Source organism: Harpia harpyja, chromosome 2, assembly GCF_026419915.1.
Source record: "Harpia harpyja isolate bHarHar1 chromosome 2, bHarHar1 primary haplotype, whole genome shotgun sequence".
NCBI lineage: Eukaryota > Metazoa > Chordata > Aves > Accipitriformes > Accipitridae > Harpia > Harpia harpyja.
Genome location: NC_068941.1, coordinates 56,625,462 through 56,648,783, shown reverse-complemented (window position 1 = coordinate 56,648,783; position 23,322 = coordinate 56,625,462). Strand labels below are relative to the sequence as shown.

The 23,322-nt window shown below is 38.7% G+C and overlaps 2 protein-coding genes across 5 annotated transcripts in view; one reads left to right on the top strand and one right to left on the bottom strand.

Moving 5' to 3' along the window:
• Positions 1 to 79: 79 nt before the first annotated feature.
• On the top strand, positions 80 to 22,901 carry VPS37A (VPS37A subunit of ESCRT-I). Of its 3 annotated transcripts, none has more exons than XM_052779961.1 (12): positions 81 to 319; positions 4,297 to 4,371; positions 5,235 to 5,349; positions 6,246 to 6,346; positions 7,290 to 7,506; positions 8,575 to 8,645; positions 10,664 to 10,791; positions 10,879 to 10,937; positions 11,038 to 11,106; positions 13,117 to 13,260; positions 13,997 to 14,077; positions 22,423 to 22,901. In XM_052779961.1, exons 1-11 carry the CDS (start codon positions 192 to 194, stop codon positions 14,075 to 14,077), a joined length of 1,188 nt encoding a protein of 395 aa, XP_052635921.1. In that variant the 5' UTR covers positions 81 to 191; the 3' UTR covers positions 22,423 to 22,901. The 3 variants fall into 3 exon arrangements, with proteins under 3 accessions (XP_052635922.1, XP_052635921.1, XP_052635920.1); XM_052779960.1 differs by lacking the exon at positions 22,423 to 22,901 and adding an exon at positions 14,317 to 14,971; XM_052779962.1 differs by lacking the exons at positions 11,038 to 11,106; positions 22,423 to 22,901 and adding an exon at positions 14,317 to 14,971 and having other exon boundaries at positions 80 to 319.
• The window catches only part of MTMR7 (myotubularin related protein 7), a 50,358-nt gene continuing 49,553 nt past the window's right edge, over positions 22,518 to 23,322 (bottom strand). For both annotated transcript variants that reach the window (XM_052779958.1, XM_052779959.1), the window contains one exon: positions 22,518 to 22,874. In XM_052779958.1, coding sequence (XP_052635918.1) covers positions 22,518 to 22,874 — 357 coding nt within the window. The remainder of the gene's footprint in view (positions 22,875 to 23,322) is intronic.

Here is a 23,322-nt window from a genome sequence, read left to right as displayed (position 1 = left end):
CCTTCACACCCCCTTTCCCCACCCGGGCGCGCGGCGGTGACGCAGTGTGTGTGCCGCCGCGGAGGGCGTGGCGCCGCCGGTGGGCTCCGGGGCGGCGGTGCCGCCGCCGCCGCGCGCATGCGCGAGGCAGGGAGGCCGGGCTGCGGTGCCGCCGGTGCCGCCGCGCCCGCCCGGGGGCTGCCGCGGGGAGGATGAACTGGCTGTTCCCCCTCGCCAAGGGCGGCGGGTCCTCCTCGCCCGCCGCGCCGCTGCCCGCCCTCACCAGCCTCCAGCAGCAGAAGCAGCGGCAGATCGAGTCCCTGCGCGGCGCCCACGCCTCGTGAGTGGCCGCGGCCGGCCGGGCGGGGGAGGGGGGGGGGCGGCGGCGGCGGCGGCCTGTGTCGCCCGACCCGGCGCCGCTTGGGGCCCGCGTGAGACCGTGCTTCGGGAGGGTGTCGCGTCCCCGCCCGCCTCACGCACACCCAGGGACGTGATTTCGCCCCGTCCCCTCCCGGTGAGGCCCGGCTGGGTCCCGCCGGCCCTCGGCCGTGCGCGCCGCCGGCGGGGCGGGTAAACAGGAAGCCGAGCCGCCGCCGCCGCCGTAGCCCGGGCCGGGCAAACCCCGCGGTGTTTCGGGGGCGGGAGCGGGGCGGCCGGGGGGCGGCGTGCCGCGGGCCCACGTCGGGGAGAAACCCGGGAAACGGAAAGCAGTGGGAAACCGAAAGCATGATTTGCTGTCCCCGCTGGCTGGGGGGGTTTGTCGGTGTGGCTCGGCCGGGGGATGGGGCGCAGATCGTGGTGCCCACTTAACCCCGGCCGCTTGACCGGAAAGACAGCTAAATTATTTAATGGGGTTTTTTTAAGTCTGCAAAGAGGTACGGATTGCCTGAGTTGAAATACAGCCCTCTTTCTGGAAACTGGTTGTAGGGGCGTAGGTAGTTCTTTAAAAGTTCAGGATAAAACATACAGTATAAAGGAGCTATGCGTCGCAGTGCTCGCATCAGCAGTGGCATAGCAGGCCTACTCATCTACAAACTATTTTTCTGATGTACAGTGCTAACTTGCTAATAACTGACTGTTCCTTAGTAACTTGTTTTATTTAGATGCTCGGCAGAGGCAGGTGTTTTTTCCCTGTTCAACAGCCACACTTTTTACAGCAGAACACCTTCCTTTACCCTGAGACACTTCAGCTTGTCACTATGCTGATGAGTTTTGCCTACATTTTAGTCTTTTAAAAGTGTTCATCTTCTAAAAGGAGATGCACACTTCATGTATTTCAAGTTATAATTTCAGTGAACACGTAAGCATTCATCATGCTTCCTAGGATGTCTGTTGAAGTCAAACAGTAGATGCCTCCAAAACAATCCAGAAGAAGGAAGGAGAATGTTTTCTGTTATGTCAGGCTGAGACTAGGAGCGGAAGAGATACTTACTGTATTTCCAAGTTTAATAATTGCAGATCACTATCCTAATATTTTGAATTGCCACACAGGAAACATGACAGTATTGCTAAGTATTGTTGCTTGCTTAAACTTAAACCTGTTCAAAGCCAATTTCGCAAATATTTTTGAAAGGCAGTTCACTTTTCTAAGGAGCTGTGTCTGTGGGTACGCAGCAGCTTACCTAAGTGGAAGGTTTTGTTGGACTGGCCTTACTTAGCCTTTTATTTCTACCCTTTTTTCCTCTACCAGGGAGATGAGCTCTCACCCCAAGTTAAGTCCTCAAAACAGGTGATCAATTTTTCTCAAAGTCAGCTTGCTGGACTGGTTTACTACCTGTTTGTGCAGGCACCAGTTCAAGCATAGGCAGAGAGGGAATGGACCCTGCAGCCAGGAATGGAGATGAGGGGTAGGGAGATGGCAGCTGCTCAAATGTAACTTTACAGCCACGTAAACTAGACTACCTGACCTCTCTTGATGATAGGTGTGAAAAAAAAAAAAAAACAAAATTAGGCAAGGAAGGAGTAAATTCTGGCAAAGTGTACGGTTTTCCTAAGAGATATTTATTACTGAATAAATCTGAGTAACAGTGCCTCAGGTTCAGTGCTTGTAGGTGTGTGTACTTGTGCAAGTTTTCAGAAGTGCAAGGTGTTTTTGGGTGGGACTGATGTGCTTGCTTATGGACTCCATAGCAGCACAGATCTATAGGATAAGAATATGCACTAAGCATTGCAACAGCATTGTTTCCTAAGCAATGATTAAATAAATGTCATTCTAGTGTTTGTTTTGTCTGATAAGTATATTTTGGCGTTCATTTATGTGTATCCCAGCTGCTTCTCACTGAAATGCTCAAAATAAAATTCTTGGCGTGGTGTAGTTACCTAAGTTAGGTAAGTTTGGTTTGTGTTGTCTTAGGCCATAAAAGCCCAGGTATATGTGATCTTAATTTCATTAAAGTAGCTACTCTTCCTTTTCAGGATCCCTCACAGTTTAGGAGCTTGAAATCAAGTTTTTGTGTTTAAAAAACAGTTTTCTTACATTTGCTGTTGTTCTAGCCCAAGTTAAGAATGTGTCATTTTTCCAGTGTACCCATTCCCACTTGGGGAAGGGACAGCCAAGTTTATCAGTTCAAGGTTTTGCTTAAAGGAGTTTGTAACAGTTTGAACAGCTCAATGAGATTCTGGATTTCTTGTTTCTCTCTCCCTGTTCTCCTCTTCCTCCCCAGTTCCTATAGGTTGTGCACATGAGTGGACCATAATTATATACCCTTCTCAAAAGGATTTTGTAGCAGGCTATTAAAATGCGTGACATGATTACAGGGCAGGAATGTGTGTGACAGATTCCAGGGAGAATCCTGCAGTTAAGAATGAGGAGGTGGTGATTTTGGTGTGTGGTGTATCACAGTAGAGGCCTAAACTCTGATTTGAATTCTCCTGTGCTGAAGATACCTGATAGTTTCTTCAAACAGCATGTGATTTCACAGGGAAAGAGCAGATACTGAGTTGTCTGTGAGAGGAATAAAGCTGGGCTGTGGAAAGCAAGGTGCATAGCTAGGTTTGTGTCTTACTCCATTTATTCCCGAAGCTCTGAAAACTGGCGTTTTAAATTCTGTGTGCAAATAATGTTTTGGAGGGATATGAAACACTCCTAGCAGTACACTTAACGTACATTTGCAGGTAATGTGTTTGGGGTTTTCTGAGGAAGTAATTGTACGGAGTGTACCTGGCAGTGGATGGAGGGGCATTTCTGAAGTTGGGTGCAAAGAGGCTTTCTGGGAACACGCAGCTGCCATTATTCCCACTTGGAGCCATGTTCTCTCCCTTTATAAGGGAACCTTAGAGAGATGAGGGAGAAGAGTATTATTAACCAGGTGCAGGCAGCAAAAATACATGGAAGAAGAATCAGTCTGCTTTTTAAGTTTGTTTTGATTGAGGCATAAGATGAAGCTATTTTTCTGCCCTCCTTTCTCTCCGAGTCCCAGCTTATGCATGTTCGTATTATCCAGAAATTCTGCTTCTGAGCTAAGTCTTCTACTCCTCCTCCTCTTCCACATTCTTTGGGATGCCATCTTTCAAGACAGCCTTGCAGTACATTCAAATTGTAGAGTGCTTTGAGTATTGAAATCAACTTCCTATTAATGCAGCTGTTCTAAAGATTTTTCTCAGTAACTTATCTGTTAGAGGAGAAGCAAATTTGGATTTGGTCTTACCAGATTTCATAAGATGCATGTTTCTTCAGCCGGTGCTTTCAGGGGGTCTGTGTCTTGAGTGTCACTGGACTACAGAGCTTTATATTCTTGCAAGTAGCTCTTCTCCAGATAATTCTTGAAAATATCTGTGCAAGTGCATAGAACTTGCTACTTGTGGAAAAAACTACTATTAAATAGTAAGCTAATCTATCAAGGAAGAAGGTCTAGTGTAATCTATGTTCTAAATATTGATCTGTAGGCAGTGTTGCAGAGTGATACTTAGTTGTGAACCAAGTGTGATGCCTTGGCAAAGTAAATGTTTTATCAGATAAAATTCAGTATATATATAAAAAAAATCACTGATGTGATATCTTAAATTAAGCCAGTAAGTGGAGAAAAATAAGCTGAGATTGTTGTCAGATCAGTGAGTAGCACAATTTCTCCTACTGTATTTCCATTGCTTGTGATCATGTATGAGTTTTAAAAGCTGAATCTTCTATTTTTTGCTTTAATCTTAATATTCAATGTAGCATTCTGAAGCATATTAACTTATTCCAGCATTTTCAATTTTATTCTTACAAGACATTTCAGAACTAAACTAAATAGAAAGGTCTGAGGTCATGCCTTTTTTTTAGACTTCAGGCTGTTATATTGACCATGAATTGGATGCTAACAATTTCTTCTTTGACAGCATTGCAGAAATTCAGAAAGATGTGGAATATCGGCTGCCATTCACTGTAAACAACTTGACAATTAATATTAACATGTAAGTAGAGTGAGATACCTCTATGCACATCTTGAAAATTAAATTTTTTTTCTCAAAAAAAAGTAGTAATAGAACATAAATGGCTCCCGTCTCATAACTAATTTCAGGAACTATAACCTGGATTTGCATTAGTAGTTTTAGTGCCATGAGTGAAACTAGTTCTGTAGAAGATACAGATGCTCAGCTGAAAGCAAAACTATATTTTGCTGTGCTCAGCTCCTAAGATATCTCCACGTTTTTAGTTGAAGGTAAGTAGGAGAAAACACTTGAGGGTTTCTGATGACTTTGAATCCCCTACAACTGAAAATAAACTTAATTAGTAATTTACTAATCTGCTGTAACTTGTAACTCTTACCCCAGTGAAGCTTCTGGATAATAGCTTAAGTGATTTATTGTAACATTTCCTGTGAATTTACTTTGGGGGGTGCTTTTGCTCTGGCAAATATTGATGGTATTCTATTCACACGTTTTTTATTACTTTAGCCTGATAAACTTGCCTGATACTCTTGCAGGTTACACTGCATTATCTTTGTAGTAATAACACTTCTATTAGAAGATACTCTCGTTATGCTACAGCTTTTTCTTTGTCCTTGGACATAATTGCTTCATTGTTACACTACAATTTTGCCCACTAAATGCTCCCTTCAGTTCCGTGAAGTCTAATATTCTAGTCTGTCTGACTTCCAATTTTGTAACTGAATAATCCTTTTGTGTGCTTCATTCATTCTGTATTTCTCCATAACTCTTCTCGTAGAAAAGTAAGTTTATGTAATTAATAGTATTTTTTCTTTGGATGAGGAGCCTTCTTATGCAAACTTTATCATGAGTGGTAGCTATAGTAATGATTATTCTTGTATTTGCAGCTTGCTTCCACCTCAGTTTCCTCAGGAAAAACCAGTCATCAGTGTTTTCCCACCTGTGAGACATCATTTAATGGACAAGCAGGGAGTATATGTGACCGGCCCATTAATAAGTAATGTATGTATATTTTGTGGCTTCACATATATCTACTGTTAATAGCAATTTTAATACATGTCACACTAGATTATTGCTAATACTTCTGGTAAAAAAGACTAGTACAGATCCTAGTCCCTCTCAAACTGTATTTTGACAGGTCTGAAAACAAAAATTCAGTAGTGTTCAGTATACTACTATTTATTCTTTTAATGCTACCATTACTGAATTGAGTATTGCATATATCTAAAATTATTTTAAGTTATGATGGCTTAGAAAATTCCTATTACTTCTCTTGTTAGTACCCAATAGCACAGTTCTTGTTTCTCTACTGTGTATTCCAAATAAGGGAGAAGGATGCTTTAAGACTCTTTTGCAACGTAGGTCTTTCTACCCTAATCCTAATAGAAAGATGTCAAGGTCTTAGCCCTAATATTTAGGATTTTAATATGCTGTTCTTTTTTTGTTGTTGTCCTTTTTTTTTTTTTTTTCCCCCTTTTCTCTGCCAACAAGGATGTGGTATTTTTTGGTGGGATGGGAGGGAGGTTATGACTTTTTCAGAATGCAATTAATGCTTTTTGTCTCAAATCTTGATTTCCTCTTTCTCTGTTTTCCCAAATGTAACTTGGTAACTAAGGTGGGTTTTTTTGGTTGTTCATCAGAAATGTTGGACTTGATTAATTCTCGATTGATAAAGGAATATACAAAAGACTTTTAGTTTCTATTCGGTTCTGGGTGGCTTCATCACTTTATTTGGAGCTTACATATACACAGTTTACATTAGCTGATATGTCTCTGAAATGGCTCCTGGCACTGCCGTGGGGGTATAATAAACAGTCAAGTTCAGCACATTTTGGAACTGTTGGAATCCAAGCGTAATTTTTCTTCTGCATTGGGTTTTGGTTTTTTGGTATTACCAGTTTACAATGCACTCGGATCTTGGAAAAATTATTCAAAGTTTACTGGACGAGTTTTGGAAGAATCCTCCAGTTCTGGCTTCTAGCTCAACATCATTTCCATAGTAAGTATCTATAAACATGGTGAATGGAACCATGTATATTAACTTACATTTTTTAAAAAAAGATGAAACCAAATATTAGGAGGGCAGGAACGGGAATAATGTAGTGGATGTATTGGGAGGCATAGATTCCCTGTCCTTGCACAATTTCATGTGCAAACTTAATGGCATGATTGTATTGAGAAGAAACACTAGATTTCATTGGAGTTACTGTATCAACATGCTGATGTAACTTGATGTGCTTCTGTTTTCTTGAAAAAGAATAAATGTTTACATTATCAGATGAAATCTTCAATTTGCTGTAGATCATGATCTGAGCAGTTGTGTTTCTTCATATTCTGTTCATAATCTTCCAGGCTTACAGGCAGCTTCTGTTGCACAGCTGTGCAGCAGAAATTGTGCAATTTAAATAATTGTATTAAATATGCAGAAGTGGTCTGAGACATTACAGCTTTATCAGTACAAGTATGGTTCTCGTGGCTGACAATGATACTGAGTTTAGACGCAGCTGCAGTTGTGAATTTTTAAAAAAATCATGTTATTTAGAAGTAATAATGGGTGTGTTGCTCAAGCTGTTAAATGCTATACTGTAAATAAGGTCTAACGTACGACATGCATTTATCAGGACTTCTCAATGGAAACAATTTAAATTTACACTCATAAATTTTTGAGAAGTAGTTTTCTTATAATTAAGAGTGTAAGTGTGTATTTGGCTGCTCTACAAGAATATAATTTAATGGAGTTGTATATTATGTTGCAGTATAAGACATAAAGTAGACTTACTATGTTGGAAGTAACTGAGAACAGAAAATGCAAAGTTTATGGTCATTTAAAAATTCAATCTTATGTCTTGTATGTGGTCTAGTAATTATAATTCAAATGATAAGAAATGTGCTGTAAGCAGTTGGTTGCTCATGGTTTTGTTTTTTTGTTTGTTTGTTTTTAGCCTTTTCAACAAACCAGCTGGAATGCCTCCTTATGTTCCTCAGGGGTTTCCATTTCTTCCTCCATACCCACCTCAAGAAACAAATAGAACAATGGCAGCCGTGCCTGTTGCTGAATCAGTTTCTTCAAGCTACACTACAGACAAGCCTGCTGCTCCCTCTTACGGCTTTATTGCTGATCTGCCACTACCTGTTCCGACAGCAGAAGCAGTGCTTCAGGTCTGTGCACTGAGTTTTGCTGCTTAAGCTATCAGACACTGGGTATCAGTTCCCTCAAGGGCACACTGGGCATTGCCGCAAAACTCAAGGGAATAGTCTGAGTGACTGCACTTCGTTGTTTTGCTGGAGCTAGGAAAATGAAACTGTCATTCTGGCTTTGATGAAAAGTTTTTTAGAACAAACTTGAAGTCAGAGCAACAAGTTTGTCTTTCTGGGTTTCAGAGAAACTAGTGTTATGCTAAATATCTTTGAATACACATTTTTTGGAGCTGCACTCCCCCATAGTGCAGCTGTGACTGTTTCTCCAGCCATAGAAAATGAGATCCTTTTCTCTATACGGGATTTCCTGCCCAGAACCTATCAGGTGAGAACGACATGCAGTCTCAAGCCTTTATGTGTAGAGTATTTACTTCTTGTTTTCATGCTTAAAATAGCTTCTCTTCGCAGATCTTGTATGTGTGTACTCACAAACTCCCTCTCACTGATGCACTCTGGAAGGATTTTTTTTTTTTTTTAATGTCCTCCAAAAACTTTATATCTAAATGTTTAGTCTTTAATCAAATCTTGTCTTTAGAAACAAAAGCTTTCTTAACTTTGGAAGACACTTTTCTAGCTTTGTAGAATTCAAAATTTCTACATTCTATGAAGACAGACTTTTTTTTTCCTTGTCAAAGACTTTTTTCCTGAGAGGTATAGCTTTAAAAACCACATGAAAAAGATCAAATGTCAATCTCTTTCTCTGCTCTCACTTCCCTGAGTCATACTCTTCCTGTGTGTTTCCTGGGTCATCCAACTGTTGTCAAATGGAGGACATGGCAAGACAGAATTATTTTCCTCCAAAATTGACTCTTGTTTTATGACATGCCACCCCAAACATCCCCAAGTATTTTGTTGCCATGGCTGAGTTGAGACATCTTCTGTTTGGAGACTAGTGCTACTGCTTCTTACTGCTTTTCCTACTTTTCTTGTTGCTGGCAAATACTCATCTCCAGTTTTGGATTAATCAGATTAAATATCAAGAAATTGCTCTTCAAAAAATCTGCTAAGCATTTCCAAACTTCTGTTTAGGTTGGCCAGAATGGATTTACTTACAAGATGCCTGATGTTCCTGATACTTTTCCAGAACTCTCAGAACTCAGGTAAATTTTCAGAAGGTAGCAAAACTTTCCATAGTCATTAAAAGGCAATTACTGCTGGTCTGTATCTGATTTTTGTCAAAAGTCTGTATATATCACTGAAAGGTCTTTGTAGAAATTATAAATAGGAGAACTACCACTTACCAAAATTGTACAGTCAGAAAGTAAGCCAGCCTTGTATTCAGATGTGCTGCTTCTTTAGGGTTTTCTCAGCAGGAACAATACTTTAGGATTCAACAGCAGGAAAAAGAACTTTTATTTATTTTTACTTTTCCTAACTACTAGTGTTCTGCTGTCTTCTGGGGCTTTGCCAGGGACTTAATTTCTACTGATATAATAAGTGTAACTTTTGAAGGAGGAAAGGGGACAGGGAAGTGGACTTGAGACTGGTTCACGAATTACGTTCTCTTAGATTTGAAAGGACTGTAGCGCAGGGTAAACAATAGACTACATTGTGAGCAGTTCAGCATGTGTAGGGGGGTTGGGTTAGATAAATCCAGGTGGTAAATGTACTAGCTGTCCCAGTGCTTCCACATGTAAATATGTACACATATTACATAAATATTTTCATCAAAATCATATATTGTCACAATTAAAAAAAAAGTATTAGTTATTGTTCTTCGCAATTTGCTCAGATCTAATGAGACAGCCTCCTAGATCAGTTGGGATTGAATAGATTACAAATTAGCTATTAATTCTGCAAAGGTTTTAGGAGATTGGTTTCTTTCTGATCTCACCTCTTTATGGTGGTGTCATAGTTTAGTGATTGAAAACTCTGTCCTTTCAGAAAGGAAAAGTCCTTTGGCAAGAAGGACTTCGGGGGGGGAGGGGTGTTTCCCTTGACACCTTTCTAAGAGCCTGTTTGATTTAGCTAAATCAGCTATAAGTTCTAGCAGCATCCTTATTATGTAGCAGAAATTGTGATTTGTTTGTTTAAACAAAACATTCTAATCAAGTTTGGTCCTTCCAAAAAGACTAGATTAAAATTCCATGATTCTTCTGGTGGTAGTCGGGTTAAATCACAAATGGTATTGCCGCTGTTCTGAGTAGCTCTATTGTGTGTAAGTGGCAAGGTTTTGGTAGCTGGGGGGCTGCATGGGTGGCCTTTGTGAGAAGGGGCCGGCGCTGCCCCCATGCCAGGCACAGCCAGCTTGGCAGCAAACCCACTACAGGACAGCTGAGTCACTCAGTGAAGCAGGTGGTGCCTCTATGAAAACACATTTTAAAAAGAGCAAATGCTGCAGAAGCAGTGAGGGTTGATGGGAGGGGTGGAAAAGTGTGAGAATCCTGCGAACACCAAGGTCAGAGAAGAAGTGGGGGGAGGTGCTACGAGTGCCAGAGCAGATATTCATCCGCAGCCCGTGGAAGTTTTGGAAGAGACCACAGTAGAACAGGTACTTCCCTGTAGCCTGTGGAGATGACTAATGCTGGAGCAGATACCCACACTACAATACATGCAGAACCGCACACTGGAGCTGCTTGGGGCAGGGGGAGGTAGAGGAGTTGGGAATGAAGGAGTGAAGTTGAGCTTGGGGAGAGAGGGGGTGAGGTGTTTTAGTTTTTGTCTGTCTCACCATCCAACTCTTACTATAATTGGCAATAAATTAATTTTACCCAAATTGAGTGTGTTTTTTGCCTGTGATCGTAATTGGTAAGTGTCTTTATCTCGACCCACAAGCTTTTCCCCCATATTCTGCTGAGGAGAGGGACTGAGAGAGGAGCTGGGGGGAATCTGGTAGCTGGCCAAGGTCAACCCACTACAGTAGCATTAAAAAACACTTTATAGGAAGTAAGGCTTGAAATGAGAGGTATTTTTTAACTCACTGCTTTTTAAGCTCACTGCTGCAGATAGTAGAGCCCACAATCCAGGAGAAAGGGAAAAAATAAGTTGTGGTCAAGTGTCATGTATCTTTAAAGTCCCAATAAATGCCTCAAACTTTTGACTTCTGGCAGAAATGAGTAACTCTACACATAATGTTTGCTGTTAGCTTTAAATCTGCTTTCTTTCTCTTTGAATATAGTATATCGCAGCTGACCAGTATGAACGAGCAAGAGGAAGTGTTACTGGAACAGTTTGTGACTCTGCCACAGCTGAAGCAAGTCCTTACTGATAGAGATGAGTTAGTGAAAAGCATTGAAGAGCTGGCAAGTAAGATGTCAAAACATTAGCATCTGTGGCTGTGTTCTGCGAACTGAATCCTTTAAAAAAAGTAGTAATAGTGACTTTGTTTTACAGAAAAAAACTTGTTGCTGGAGCCTAGTCTCGAGGCAAAAAGACAGACGGTATTGGATAAAGTAAGTGAACAATAAAACCTTTTTCAGAAATAGTAGTTGTAATATTCTGCTTTTATCGGGTTTTCTGTTTTTATCGGGTTCTTTTTCTTCTTCCTTCCAGTATGAGCAGCTCACACAGATGAAAGCAGCCTTTGAAAAAAAGATGCAAAGACAGCATGAACTTAGTGAGGTATAATCTCTATGTCATGTTATCCTTTAAGAATACTTCAATAAAACTGAAGTTTTGATTTGTATCTTTACCCATAAAGAATATTCTTCTGGTTAAACTCTAATTTTATATGAAATAGATTCACATCAAGTGTGAAATAAAATGAGATGAAGTAACAAACAGTTTGAAAGCAAACCAGCGTTACGATTGCACTACTGTTTTTTTGGGTTGGTTTTTTTTTTTTTAACACTACAATAGAAGCAAAGTTGGAAGAAAGGAGCATGATGAGCATTTAGAGCTGTTCTTAAGCACAATCCTGGGTCAAACCAGTTTTAAGAACAGAATGATTTTTAAAGAAGGCTTGTTTAATTAATGATACCCATTTAACATAATAAGCTTGTAAAACCAGATGAAAATGATTAAAACCATTGCTTTAGGAGCTTAAATTCTGTGATTCACTGGGTATACTTCTTTTGGGCAACATGTTATATGTGCTGTCAAACTGCGCATTTTAAAGTGCCAATAGGGTAAAGTCATTACTTCAGAAAGCAGTTTGTGGAAGGAGAGTAATTTTTTAGTCTAATTACCAGGATATGCATTAGAAGATGGCTCATTGGATTAGAAGATTATGCATTAGAAGATTGGCTCATAAGCCAATTTCTGTACTGAAATCTTCATTATTTGCAAGACTTGTCACCTGAGAATACAACAGTCCATTAGAATAGCATGCATAGTACCTGAATTTCAAAATGCCCAAAAAGTAACAAAGTACAAAATAACAAGCAAAAGTTACGTGACAGCAAACTGATTTTTTTCATAGGTGATCTAAATGAATTAAATGTTTCCTTACTTGAAAAGCAGAATAGACTGACTCCTAATGCTTCCTTTCTGTGTCATGTAAGTTGGCTTTAAAGTGGGCGGAGGTAGTTGGCATTGAGAAATTTTATATTTCTGTAAGAAGCCACTTAAGAACAGGACATAATACCCTACTGCTATATTACCTTTTCTTTTTTCTAAGTTAGATTTGCTGATTCGATTTAATAATGGTTAGGAGGCTGAGAGTTGGGGAGTTGCAGCTGGATTTTTGTGCTGTTTTCCACATATGCTGTATCTTCATGTATTGATGTTCACTGTGCACTACTGGGTATCTCCTGTTATCTCTCCTTCAAAGTTCTAGACAAGTCCAGTACTGTGGGTGAATTTTAGTCATCTTTTATTAGAGCAAACTCTCCTTATTTTTCACAAAATTAATTTAACAGGAAATTTATGATTACATCACATTTTTACAGTACATAAGTAAAATATTTTTCATGGGGTAGATGAAGGGTAGTCCGAGCATCTAAAATCTATAAATATCTTAATTTTGCAGTTCTGGCTCTGTACAGACTCCTACTGAAGATGCGAATCGTGTTCTGATTAACTGCCCAAACATATTAGAGGAAAAATAATGAAATTATATGCAATAAACAGAAATAAGGTTTGAAGTTTATAAGAACAGAAGAATGAGGATACCGGTTTAGATTAGCAGCCCATCTACTTCTTGAGTAGGTGCTTTTTCCTTTCCTGTCTTCCTCTCCACAGTCATTTCAGGGGTATTTAAAAGCTGAACAGTAAGTGCTTTTTTTACCTTTTTATACTTCCCAGGCTCACTACTGAGTTTCAAAAGTAGACCCGATTTATTGAAGACACTTGGAATGCTAGTTCTACTCGGAAATCATGCACTCAAGAACCTGTCAGATTTCCAAATTGGATGCTTTCTACAGTGTAGAGTGAAAGTTCAAAAGCTTTATACATTTGCGAGAATGGTTGTGAATCAAGACCTGTACTGGCAATGCTTTTCTCACATAGAATCCTTTCTGGTTTAACAAGCTGTGCTGTTTCTTGGAGATGAAGCTTCATCTGGTCACTTAGGCTTTTATGTAATAATAATGCTCTATTCACATATTCCACATTTATATAGTCATTTATCTTTCTTGGAAATGTAGGTTTTGATGGACAGTTTAACATTACATAGGAGTTTCTTTTTCTTAGAGTTGCAGTCCAAGTGCTCTGCAAGCCAGACTTAAAGTAGCTGCGCATGAAGCTGAAGAGGAATCTGACACTATTGCAGAAGACTTCTTGGAAGGCAAAACAGAAATAGATGACTTTCTTAGTAGTTTCATGGAAAAGAGAACGGTATGTAATATAAAAATCGTTTTAATCTGAGACATATACAACACATAGTGAATAAATTTAAGACTTAGAGTTTGAGCAGTCCTGTGATACAGAACAATGCTTAGGAAGCTCCAACAGAAGCAAAATATATCCCTAAGTGGCTTCAGTCTATTTAGAATATAATCTGCATTCTGAAGGCACATATTTTTAAGGTGAGAGTGTAAAAGTCACCTGCATTAGACCCTAGTCATGTGGTGTTGTGGATATTTTTGTGCCACTTTCTTCTATATGCTGTATAGATATAGGGAAGATAGCCACATGGACAATCTTAAATTTGGTAAGTCAACGTAGAATGACATGTTATATTAAGCAACCTTAATGTTTAATTTATTAAACTTCTTAAACTAATTATTCTGTTGATGGCTATCACCAAATAAGTAACTGAGGTTCAAAAACCACTGTTCTTGCTCATGCTGTGACAGGAGCAACTTACCAGGTAGTATACCTTTCTTTAAAGATGCCTAATAAATGCATTTCATAACATAGGAGACAATTCTTTTCTCTTGTAAGCAATTGTGGATGGAATAATGTTATCAATATAGGCAGTTGTGCAGCCTGAAGCTTGGAAGGGAGGTGGTTCACAGGGCTTTCCTTTTTTAAAGAGCCTACAAAGTAGCTAAATCATTAAAGAGAAACTGTAGTATGCATTATAAAAAATTTCTTTCAGAATTCACTCTTCCTATGTCTTGTTTTGTAGCTCTGCCACTGTAGACGAGCCAAAGAGGAAAAACTTCAACAGGCAATAGCAATGCACAGCCAATTTCATATTCCGCTATAGGTAAACTGCTGTTTTAATGTTTGTAGTGAACTCTTTTTTTTTTTTTCTTTTTTTTTCCCCCAGTTTACCTCATCACACACTTAGAAATTGCTAACTGCAAATGGATTTGTTACAATGCTTAGTGTTCTAGTAATGCTTTCTGTGGAAATCAAGTATGTACTGCATCTGTTATTAGTTGTGTTTGAAACATAACTTCTGGAAGAGTTAAAATATCTAATTATGGAAATTTGTCTTTACAGACTTCCTGCAAACTACACCTGCCGAGAGAAAGAGTGAAAAACCCAATAAAGCACACTTTTTAATAACTATTATTTGCAAATAAGCATTTCATCTTATATGGTTGTATTTATAGAAGAGATTGTATACAGAGTTGGGATGGTTTTTGTACAAATTAGAATGTCTCTTTATATTCTCACTGTAGTCAAGAATCCTTCTATTGCAATCTTTGCACTAATTTCTTGTATTTATTGTTGATAGTTCTTATGATATTTGAGTTCCTGCTGCTATACTCCATTCTTCAGAGATTAAATACCTAAACATGTAATTTTGACTAGCTTTTTACATTTTTATAAAAACATAATTCATATATTTTGTATTTTGAACTTTAAACATAGATTTGGCTTGATCTGTGGAAGAGTTTGAGATAAGTGGTGATAGAACTTTGGAAACTGAAGAAGTTCATAATTTGAGATTGCCAGTGGATTCACAAGCTGTCCTTTCTTGATGCCAAAATGTTTAAGAACAAGTTTTTTACTTTTAAGTAATAATACAAAACTAAGTATAGCCTGTATTGTGTTCTGGGTAAGTATATTTGGATTAAGCAAAGGATGTGTTGGAACAAATTATAATGGAATCAAAATAGAATAAATGGTCGCTGTGTAGATTTGCTCTGTTGCTCAGTAGCACTGATGCACTTGATTTCAGGAGTGGCTTGGTACCTACCACTATAATTAAACACATTTTTCATCTAATAATTTCATTTTCATACTTGTTTTTAGTTAAAGGAAAAATAATCAGGTCACCTCCCAGTTTCTGTTTTATGCAATATGAATATGTTCATCATGTGAGGAACTCAAAAGCACTTTACAAAAACTAGTTCTGAAGTTCATTGTGAAGTAGCAGTTATTTTTTCCTAATTTTAAGGAACAAAGAAACTAATTTGGCTGGAGCTGCATAGTGTGTTATGTTAAGGCCGGTGACGGAATTTGGAAGTGAGACTTAATTCTGCCCTTTAATCACTGAGTCTTGCCTCTGGTGAGCAGACTTCTTTTAGGATGGGGGTATATCTGGTGAGAATGGATAGGACCAAGTGCAGTGTTCTATAGGAGAAAAATATAACCCCTAAATACACACATGTATGTTCTCTCTTGCTCTTACAAAAAGACACATTCTTTTTTTTAACCTTGTCAGTGCATTAGGTTTTCATGGAGACAGTGAAGTTCCAGAAGAACAGAAGGAATTGTACAGTTCTGAGAAATAAATAAGATAAAGCACTGATTAAGTAATGTATCAGGAATCCTGCTTCTTTCTTGTCAGGAAGCAGTCTGGAGATAAACCTCTTAGCCAAGACACTGCCTCTGTGTTACCTAGATAGGGTCACAGAACATCACAGATTCAAGTCTCAAACTAAAGCATGCCAGTCCAAACGAGTACTTTTCTGTACTGCGAAATTCTAGCAAAATGCAATAAGGTATTTCTTCTAAATTGCAGAAAAGTGAGAACATTTGGAGTTATGAAAATCAAGTAAGTGCAAGAAGTCTGTTCCACAGGCTAGTGAATCTTCACATGGGGCTTTAGTTTCAGCCCTGTCGTACTTTACAGCACTGTGGTTGTCTGTCTTGAGCTACTCCTTTCAGGGTGAGAAAACTATTCACCCTGGTATTTGATAGGATTCTTCTTTGTAAAGCTGGTCTGAATTCTGAGATGAGATTTTCCAAGAAAACAGAACTATGGTCCAAATCAAAGAAGATACTTAGGTGCCTGAAAATATAAACAGGTTGTAAGTGCCATGGTTAAGCAATAATTTTAGAGTATCTTCTTCCAAATAACATTTTCATTGACTGTGCATAGTACTGTTTGTATATGGACATAGCACTTCTGTTAATGTGCTAACTAAAGCCCTAATTAAAAATGAGATCACATAGGTTTCCAAGTGGTTCTGGACTTGGGTCTCCGAGTAGTGTGATTTCTGCAGCTCTGGAGAAGAGTTAGATTTAAGTCATCGGTGTTACCTTCTTGGCAAACTCCCATCTATTTTTGTGCTGAGTGTCCAAGTCATTTTGGATCTTTTTCTGAGTAGCTAGCTAGCAATCTTAAAGACTAGACACACAATTCTGTACAGGGCTGATTTTTTGTTGTGTCTTCCTTGTAAGCAGAGAAAGGAACAGATGAGCAAACATCTGGTGCTTTTCCTGAGTTGGGCTTGTATCTTCTTTACACATTTTATAATGGCATGGAATGATAGACTTCTGTCCTCATCTCCCTCCTCCTGTTGAATGTTATGTGGTATATTATGGTGCTCTACTGTGACTGCACTCTCTAGCCAGGTCACCTTCAGGGGACTTGCTTCCCAAACTAGTACAAGTTCTCAACACTTCAGCTTTTCCTCTTACGTTACTTTTGTGAGCAAATTTACAAATTCAGGACTTCTCCACGGAGTCCTTCTGATGGTAGTGGAGGAAAGTCTAGGAGAAAATGTCACTGTTCAGTGCAAGTTCTTGGTACAGTGTTTCTTCTTCAGGGATATGAAAGTTTAAGGTCTTCCCTTTTCTCCCATTCTGTTCTCTCATATCATTGTTCCTATTCTTAGGATTTTTTTCCCCTATTTTTTAGCCCCTTCTGCAGTCACAAACCCATCCTCTAGAAAAGAAGCACAGAAGAAGTCTCTGTATTCAACAGTTGTGTACTGGGTTAGCTACAGGTATCCTTTCACATGCAGGAATGGCCAGTCTGTTTCTGGCCTTTAAAGGACAAGCCAACCTGCTGCTGGTTTGGGGTTTGGGTTTTTTTTCTTTTCTTTCAGTCCTACACGGGGTTTGCCAATGGAAACATTTTTCCTTATAGGTAATCTTCATACATTTACCAGAAGACTTAGTAGAACACCGATAACACTCTCAGAGTTAGTTTTTTGGCTTCTAGCATGCTAGTTCACTGTTAAGTGCATTCCTTACCTTATTTTGCCAAAACGTGGCGCGTAGGTGTAAACCTAGCTTTAAACAATTCCTGTGAAGTGTAGGGGAATGGCAGCTGCTGTTAGATGCGTATTCTAAAATCTTTTGAAATGTGTCAAGTGAAGCAAACTGGAATAATAGGCTACATACAGTGACTTGTTTCTGGAGAGCCTTGCACTATGTCATGTTCATGCTGAGGTGTTCTGCCAAGTGGAAAAGTGAAATAAATGAGTAAGAAGTACAAGAGTAAGGAGGTGGCTTGTCTCTGGTGTTGCAGTAGTTTGGGGTGAGGGAAAGGGTACATTCTGTATTGTAACTGCTAATTGAGTGTGGATTTTTCCTAATTTTAATACCTGATCTTACTGCTGAATGTTTTCTGTAGCTGAGTTTAGGCCTCTTGTTCTCACTAAGTCAAGTGATTACTTAAATCCAGAACAGAGCTCTACATATAGCAATTGTAACTGATGCTATTGCAGACCAGAGAAATTTAAAAATTTAAGTCTGAAATCAAGTAGGTTTCATTTTAGGGTGATCTTGTATACAGTTGGTGTTAATGGTACATTCTGCTGGGGCTTATAGAAGAAAGTTTTCCTAGATTTCACAGTGTATTTGACATGCTAACCTATCTGAAAGACGGGAATTATTAGGTATGTACAGCTATGCTAGCCACCACTACAAGCACAAGACTATAATAAAGTTAGTTCTAAGCAGTATCTAATGATCTGCTATAGTTCTGTTGTTTGCTCTACATATTCCTGCAGCTTTGCCACTTTGGACTTTGACCAAATGTGGAAGCTAGAAATCTTTTAGTCTTGTTTCTGTCCAAGTTCTCACTATTCCCTTCTAAGACTAGGATAAGTCTTTCTAAAAGAGAGATTTAAGAGACCTTCAGGTAAAACTGAATTAAAACTCTGACAACAAAGTGAAGTCAGTTATCACAGCCTTATTGTGGACATTATTCTGAACAGTAAATACTGTAGTATGTTAAACCTACAAATAAAGGCTTGGGGATTTTTAATGTATCTTGTAATTGTCTAACTTGCTGATAGAGTTGGGCATTGCAGGACTTTTTGGGTGGATACAGAATTGTGTTGGAAACGCATGCAGTAAGCTACTCAAGGACAGACTTTTAATCTTTGTGTGTAGTGATTTGAGCTTTTCCTGTTTAACCCTTTCAACAGCAGTAGTTCTTGGAGCCACCTGCACTAAAATGGGCTTTGAAAACCCATACTGTATCTCCGGCTACTGCTTTCGTAAATGCCTTGTTTGGGTCAGACACCTGTAGAGATCAAATTTATATGTAGTAATAAGCTACAAAGAAAGCTTGTGTATCAATAATAAGGGAATACTTTAGCATAAAGTTCTTCAGTCTTCGGAAACAGAATAAATTAATCTGAATAACCTTGGCAACCAGCAGACTTAAAAATGAATCCTTGCCTGAATTCAGTCACAATGATTCTGGTGGACCTATAAGGTTTCATTAGCTTCTTTCCAGAATGATTTATATTAAAAGACCACTAAACTTAATATTTTAAGATTTAACATCATTTGATCTACTGGCTCCAGGTGCTCTACTGGCAATTTAAATAAGTAAAGGTGAATGTTTGTTTTACTTCTCATCACCCCACTCTCTGGCAATGTTTCTGGCCTCTCTGAATTTGGGGTTTGTTGTACGCTTGGCCCTAGATCTTTTGCAGATTTTTCACTAGTCTTAGTACTGTGATATGTTGACCTGCTTTTAACTTGCCCCGCCACATGTTCCTCCCTTTCCAAATGAATCGTCAGTGACTTACCTGTCCCTGGAGGATTTTTGAGTCACTGTGGTGTTTACCTGTCTCTGCACTACAGTGTGTAAGGGTGACCAGCCAACCGAAAAGCTGCACTCAACCTTCAGCCTACGCGCAGAAGCAGCCCATTGCCTTGACTATAATGTTTGTGATAAACTTGAGGACTCTGTGTGCAGATCAGGGCAGTGTCCACATAAAAGCACCAAGTTAGCTGGTCAACAGTGACAAAATGCTTATCTTCATTGCAAAGGCTACCTCCTTGTTGCTGGGTTTTAAATGGTACTAGTTTGTGTCATCAAACATCTTTCTTCCTCTGTAAACTGGTGCTCTGGCTTGCCCCTAACTTCAAAGAATGTAGTTTCCTGCCTTACTAGTAATTTTACAAAGAGCTTTCCTTCCCTGCCTCCCTCCTTTTACTTATTTTTTTCTTTATCTCTCATTTTTAGTGATATCCTGATATCTGAGTTGTACCCTCTGACTTTTTAATTTTATTTCTCAGCTTTTCAGAATCCATTACCAGTTTACCACCTTCGTCTGTCTTGTGTAGAGCTACCAATAAAAGCAGCTAGTGAATATGTTTCCTTTCTGTTCTTTAGATGGTGATCTTTCATAGAGAAAACTTGAGCTGTTTGATCTCATTGCCTTCAGTGTCCTTTAGATGCACATTTTCATACTAAAGAACAGCCTGAACCTAGTGAGGCTAAAATTACACCACACAAATCTATAATGCTCTTCTAATCCTTTCTTTCCAGCAGTTTGTGTCCTATTTCAAATTACAGTGGGCTTATGCCAAATTTGCAAGGATTTGCAACTGAGGGGAGATGTCCACAAGGCTACAAGAAATAGGTGTAGTTCATAGGGTGAAAAAAATACAGGGGTGTAACATGCTCCCATAAAATTAACTCAATTGGCAGGGGCCTCAGTTTTCTTAGTTATCAGTTGTAGATTCCTCCACAGCTTAAACTACTGGATTCAAGTGTCGAAGTAGGGAAGATGATAGATACAAAAATCCCTTGATCTCAGTGACAAAGTGACTCTTGAGTAAATGAAGAGCTACATTACACAAAGTGGGAAAGCAAACCTTCATTTCATTCACTGGTGTGAAATAATGTAACACTAAATGACCTAAGTGTTTATTTGAAAGTGTTTCTCAGCAGGCTAATAATGCCACAAATAATACATACATTACAATGAAAACAGTAGTAGCTAATGCAAAATTCCAGGGACGGAAGGACACACCACAGAGGGCTGCTAAGTAAAGGCTTAATATAAAATGTTAATATCTTAATATTTTAGTTGTAAAGCTAGTTACAAGGAGTTGCATAAGCGACATGAAGACAGTGCTTTGAATTTGCATATATTGCTGTTCTGCGTTTATTTCTAGACATGTCTAATAGGACACAGTACCATCATACACAATTTTACATTTTAAAGATGTGCAATAATATTGCCCATTTTCAAACACTTTTTTAGGCAGAATATTTGTGTGTTTTGTTTCATTGCTGACTTTGCAGCATGTTTCTTTAGTTTGAGAAAACCCATTGAAAATCTCCTTTAATACCATAAATTTTACAGACTATGTTCAAAATATGAAACATTTTTAAAAGTGCAATTAAAAACAGGGCTTTCATTTGTTAAAAATGCATAAAGATTAAAAACCAGAAGGCTAGATTCTCAACAGAGTATAAATTATAGCTGTATTTATTTCAGTTGAGCTACAGTGATCTATCAAATTGAGGATCTGGCCTTTCCAGTATAATATTAAGATAAATCTTGCTGTTAGGAATTGAATTATTTGTTCAAAGACAGCAGCTTCCTTAAGAGGATATTAATAATACTGAAGTTTACCTACTCATTTTTAATAATGTAAGTTCACAGAACAGAATGACAAGCTGTTCCATAAAAGCAGACTGAATAATAAATCTAAAGCTTCTAAATTGAGGTATATTTATATAATTTAATTCTGCCCATAAGTCTGTATTTGAAGGAGTAGTATGAAATGCAGTCAAAGTAAACTTACATTACTACCGCTTTGCTTTACTGGAGTTCAGTACCACATTGTCTCCAAGCAGGTAAGAGCAGCTAAACTGCTTGCTTTAATTAACAAAAACCAAAAAAAAACCCCCAAAACCCCCAAACTTGGAAGAATTATCTCCTGATATGGAAGCCTTTTTAGTGAGTTTCAAAACATCCCAAATTTAAAACATTTTTCAGTGGTTTACTTCTGTACCTATGATTATGAAAGCTATTACTCCTACTCTTAAAAACTATGAAAATTCTTAAACCAGACAATCAGACTTTCTGTTGTGGTGAATCAGTCTTTTTCTTAAGTTAGCATTGCCATGCTCTGTTCAGGTTGGCAAATACTAAAGGGAAATTTTGTGCGAGGATAAAAAAAAACCACCCTTGGTTGTGGTTAGTTTTTTTTGAAATAAAATTCAGAAGAAATACTCTTTATAACAGTTCCTTTATGGACATAACATTCCTTTAATTCTGAATTTGGAGTGATACTTTCATAAGTGATTTTTATAAGTGGTTTTGGATTTCCTATTCTCTCTACTGTATATGTACCTCACTCCCACTCAAATAAAACATTTTCAAGTAGGAATCAAAATAGGCTGGAGAATTTGGGGGTTTATTACCTCTAAGATTTTACCTTTATATCTTACGTAGGCAGTTTGGAACAAGGGTAAGGTATAAACAATCAAACTGGAGAACAAAACATAGAGGCTAGAGTATACTGCCTAATGTACCTTTCATTACAAAGGGATGCTTTACCACAAAGGCTGTGTAAGTATTGTTACATTCCTTGAAGTACTGGTTGAGAGTTGAGTACAATGGGATGCATTCACGTGCAGCAGCAGCAGCTGCTTACTAAAGGATATTTTTGCAGGATCAAAGCTTCATTTGTCCCCTAAGCAAGCATGTCTATTTGTTAGCTTTACTTTGCTGTAAAGGATTCTAGTAGGAGAATATGCAAAATAATTGTTGGAATTCAAAATTTAACACCTCCCATGAAAAAAAAAGTGAAGAATATACACAGTAAGTCTGAAGCAAAAGAGCTCTACAAAAATAAGTTTTGACTGATTCACCAGTAAAGCTAACACTAATGAATCTTCAACCTTGTCCCTGTGACTAAGAGAGTACTTTGGAATTTCATGTCTTTGGAGAAGAACTATTATTTTGTACAATAAATAATTATGGAAATGTACAATGTAAGGAATAATGTACAGCATTGATAAAGTTAAATACAACACTGGCTTAACTAAATATAACAGCAAATATTACCTTTCTTTAGCATTATGTCTTAAAACTAATAATGGCTTGTTCTGCTTAGATCTTTTCCTACACAATTGCACAGTTCCCGTTCTTTGGATTATTTCTTTAGGCCACAAACCACTCCCATTCTTCATCTGATGAAAAGTTGTGATTCCAGACTGTGACACTCAACTTCGTCTGGATCCTTGCTGTTGTGAAGGTATTTCAGACTGCCAGAAATAGAGCCTCATCTGAATCCTTGCCACTGTCTTCGCTAGGCAAGCAGCCACCCCCACTTGGGGACCTACAGCTTAAGTCCTCCACACCAGACTCCTGATCACTGTTAGCTGAGAGGTCGGGATCAGAGCTTTTCAGGTTGTCCTGTGTCAAAATCAGGGCTGAATCTTCATCCCCTTGTGAAGGGCTCCGGGATGGGAATGATTTCAGGTCGTTGCTATACTCCTGGGGAGTGTTGGCTAAGCTGTTGTTGGAAGTAGAAAGGCCTAACTGTTTGCTTCGGTCTTGTGGCTTACTCTTGACTTTATTATCATTTAATTGTGATTTCTGAAGATTCGCCAATCTCTGAAATAAAGGAAACAGTATATATTATATGGACACATTTAGGGCCCAGTAATCCTCTTGCGTGTCTTTGCCTTTTAAAAAAAAAAAAAAAAAGAAACTAAGTTCAGAGCCCAACCTAACTGGCACCCTTTAAAACTGCCTATTTGCATTTATGGAGTATGAGAAGTGCACAGTTTATCACTAACCAATGCGGAATTGCAGCATCCTTCTGAGTTACAATTCCTTCTGAGTTACAGAAGGATATAAAATTCTTTCAGGAGTAGTACTTGTGCACTAACACAGGTGAAATTTTATCCTTAAAGAAAAAAAGTCCACTGTTGTGTCTTAAATGCAAAAGATTCGCAGTAGTTTATGTGAGAGCAAAGATGATGGCTAAACATCCTCATGCCAGAGAAGGACGTGGCATGTAGGGGACTCCGCAGCATATGGAGTTGGGTTTCATTTACCA

Bases quoted from the DNA above. Each gene is read 5' to 3' on its own strand.
- VPS37A (XM_052779961.1), top strand. From the start codon at position 192: ATGAACTGGCTGTTCCCCCTCGCCAAGGGCGGCGGGTCCTCCTCGCCC. The intron at 6,347-7,289 runs GTAAGTATCTAT...GTTTGTTTTTAG, and splicing joins AGCTCAACATCATTTCCATA to CCTTTTCAACAAACCAGCTG. The intron at 8,646-10,663 runs GTAAATTTTCAG...CTTTGAATATAG, and splicing joins CCAGAACTCTCAGAACTCAG to TATATCGCAGCTGACCAGTA.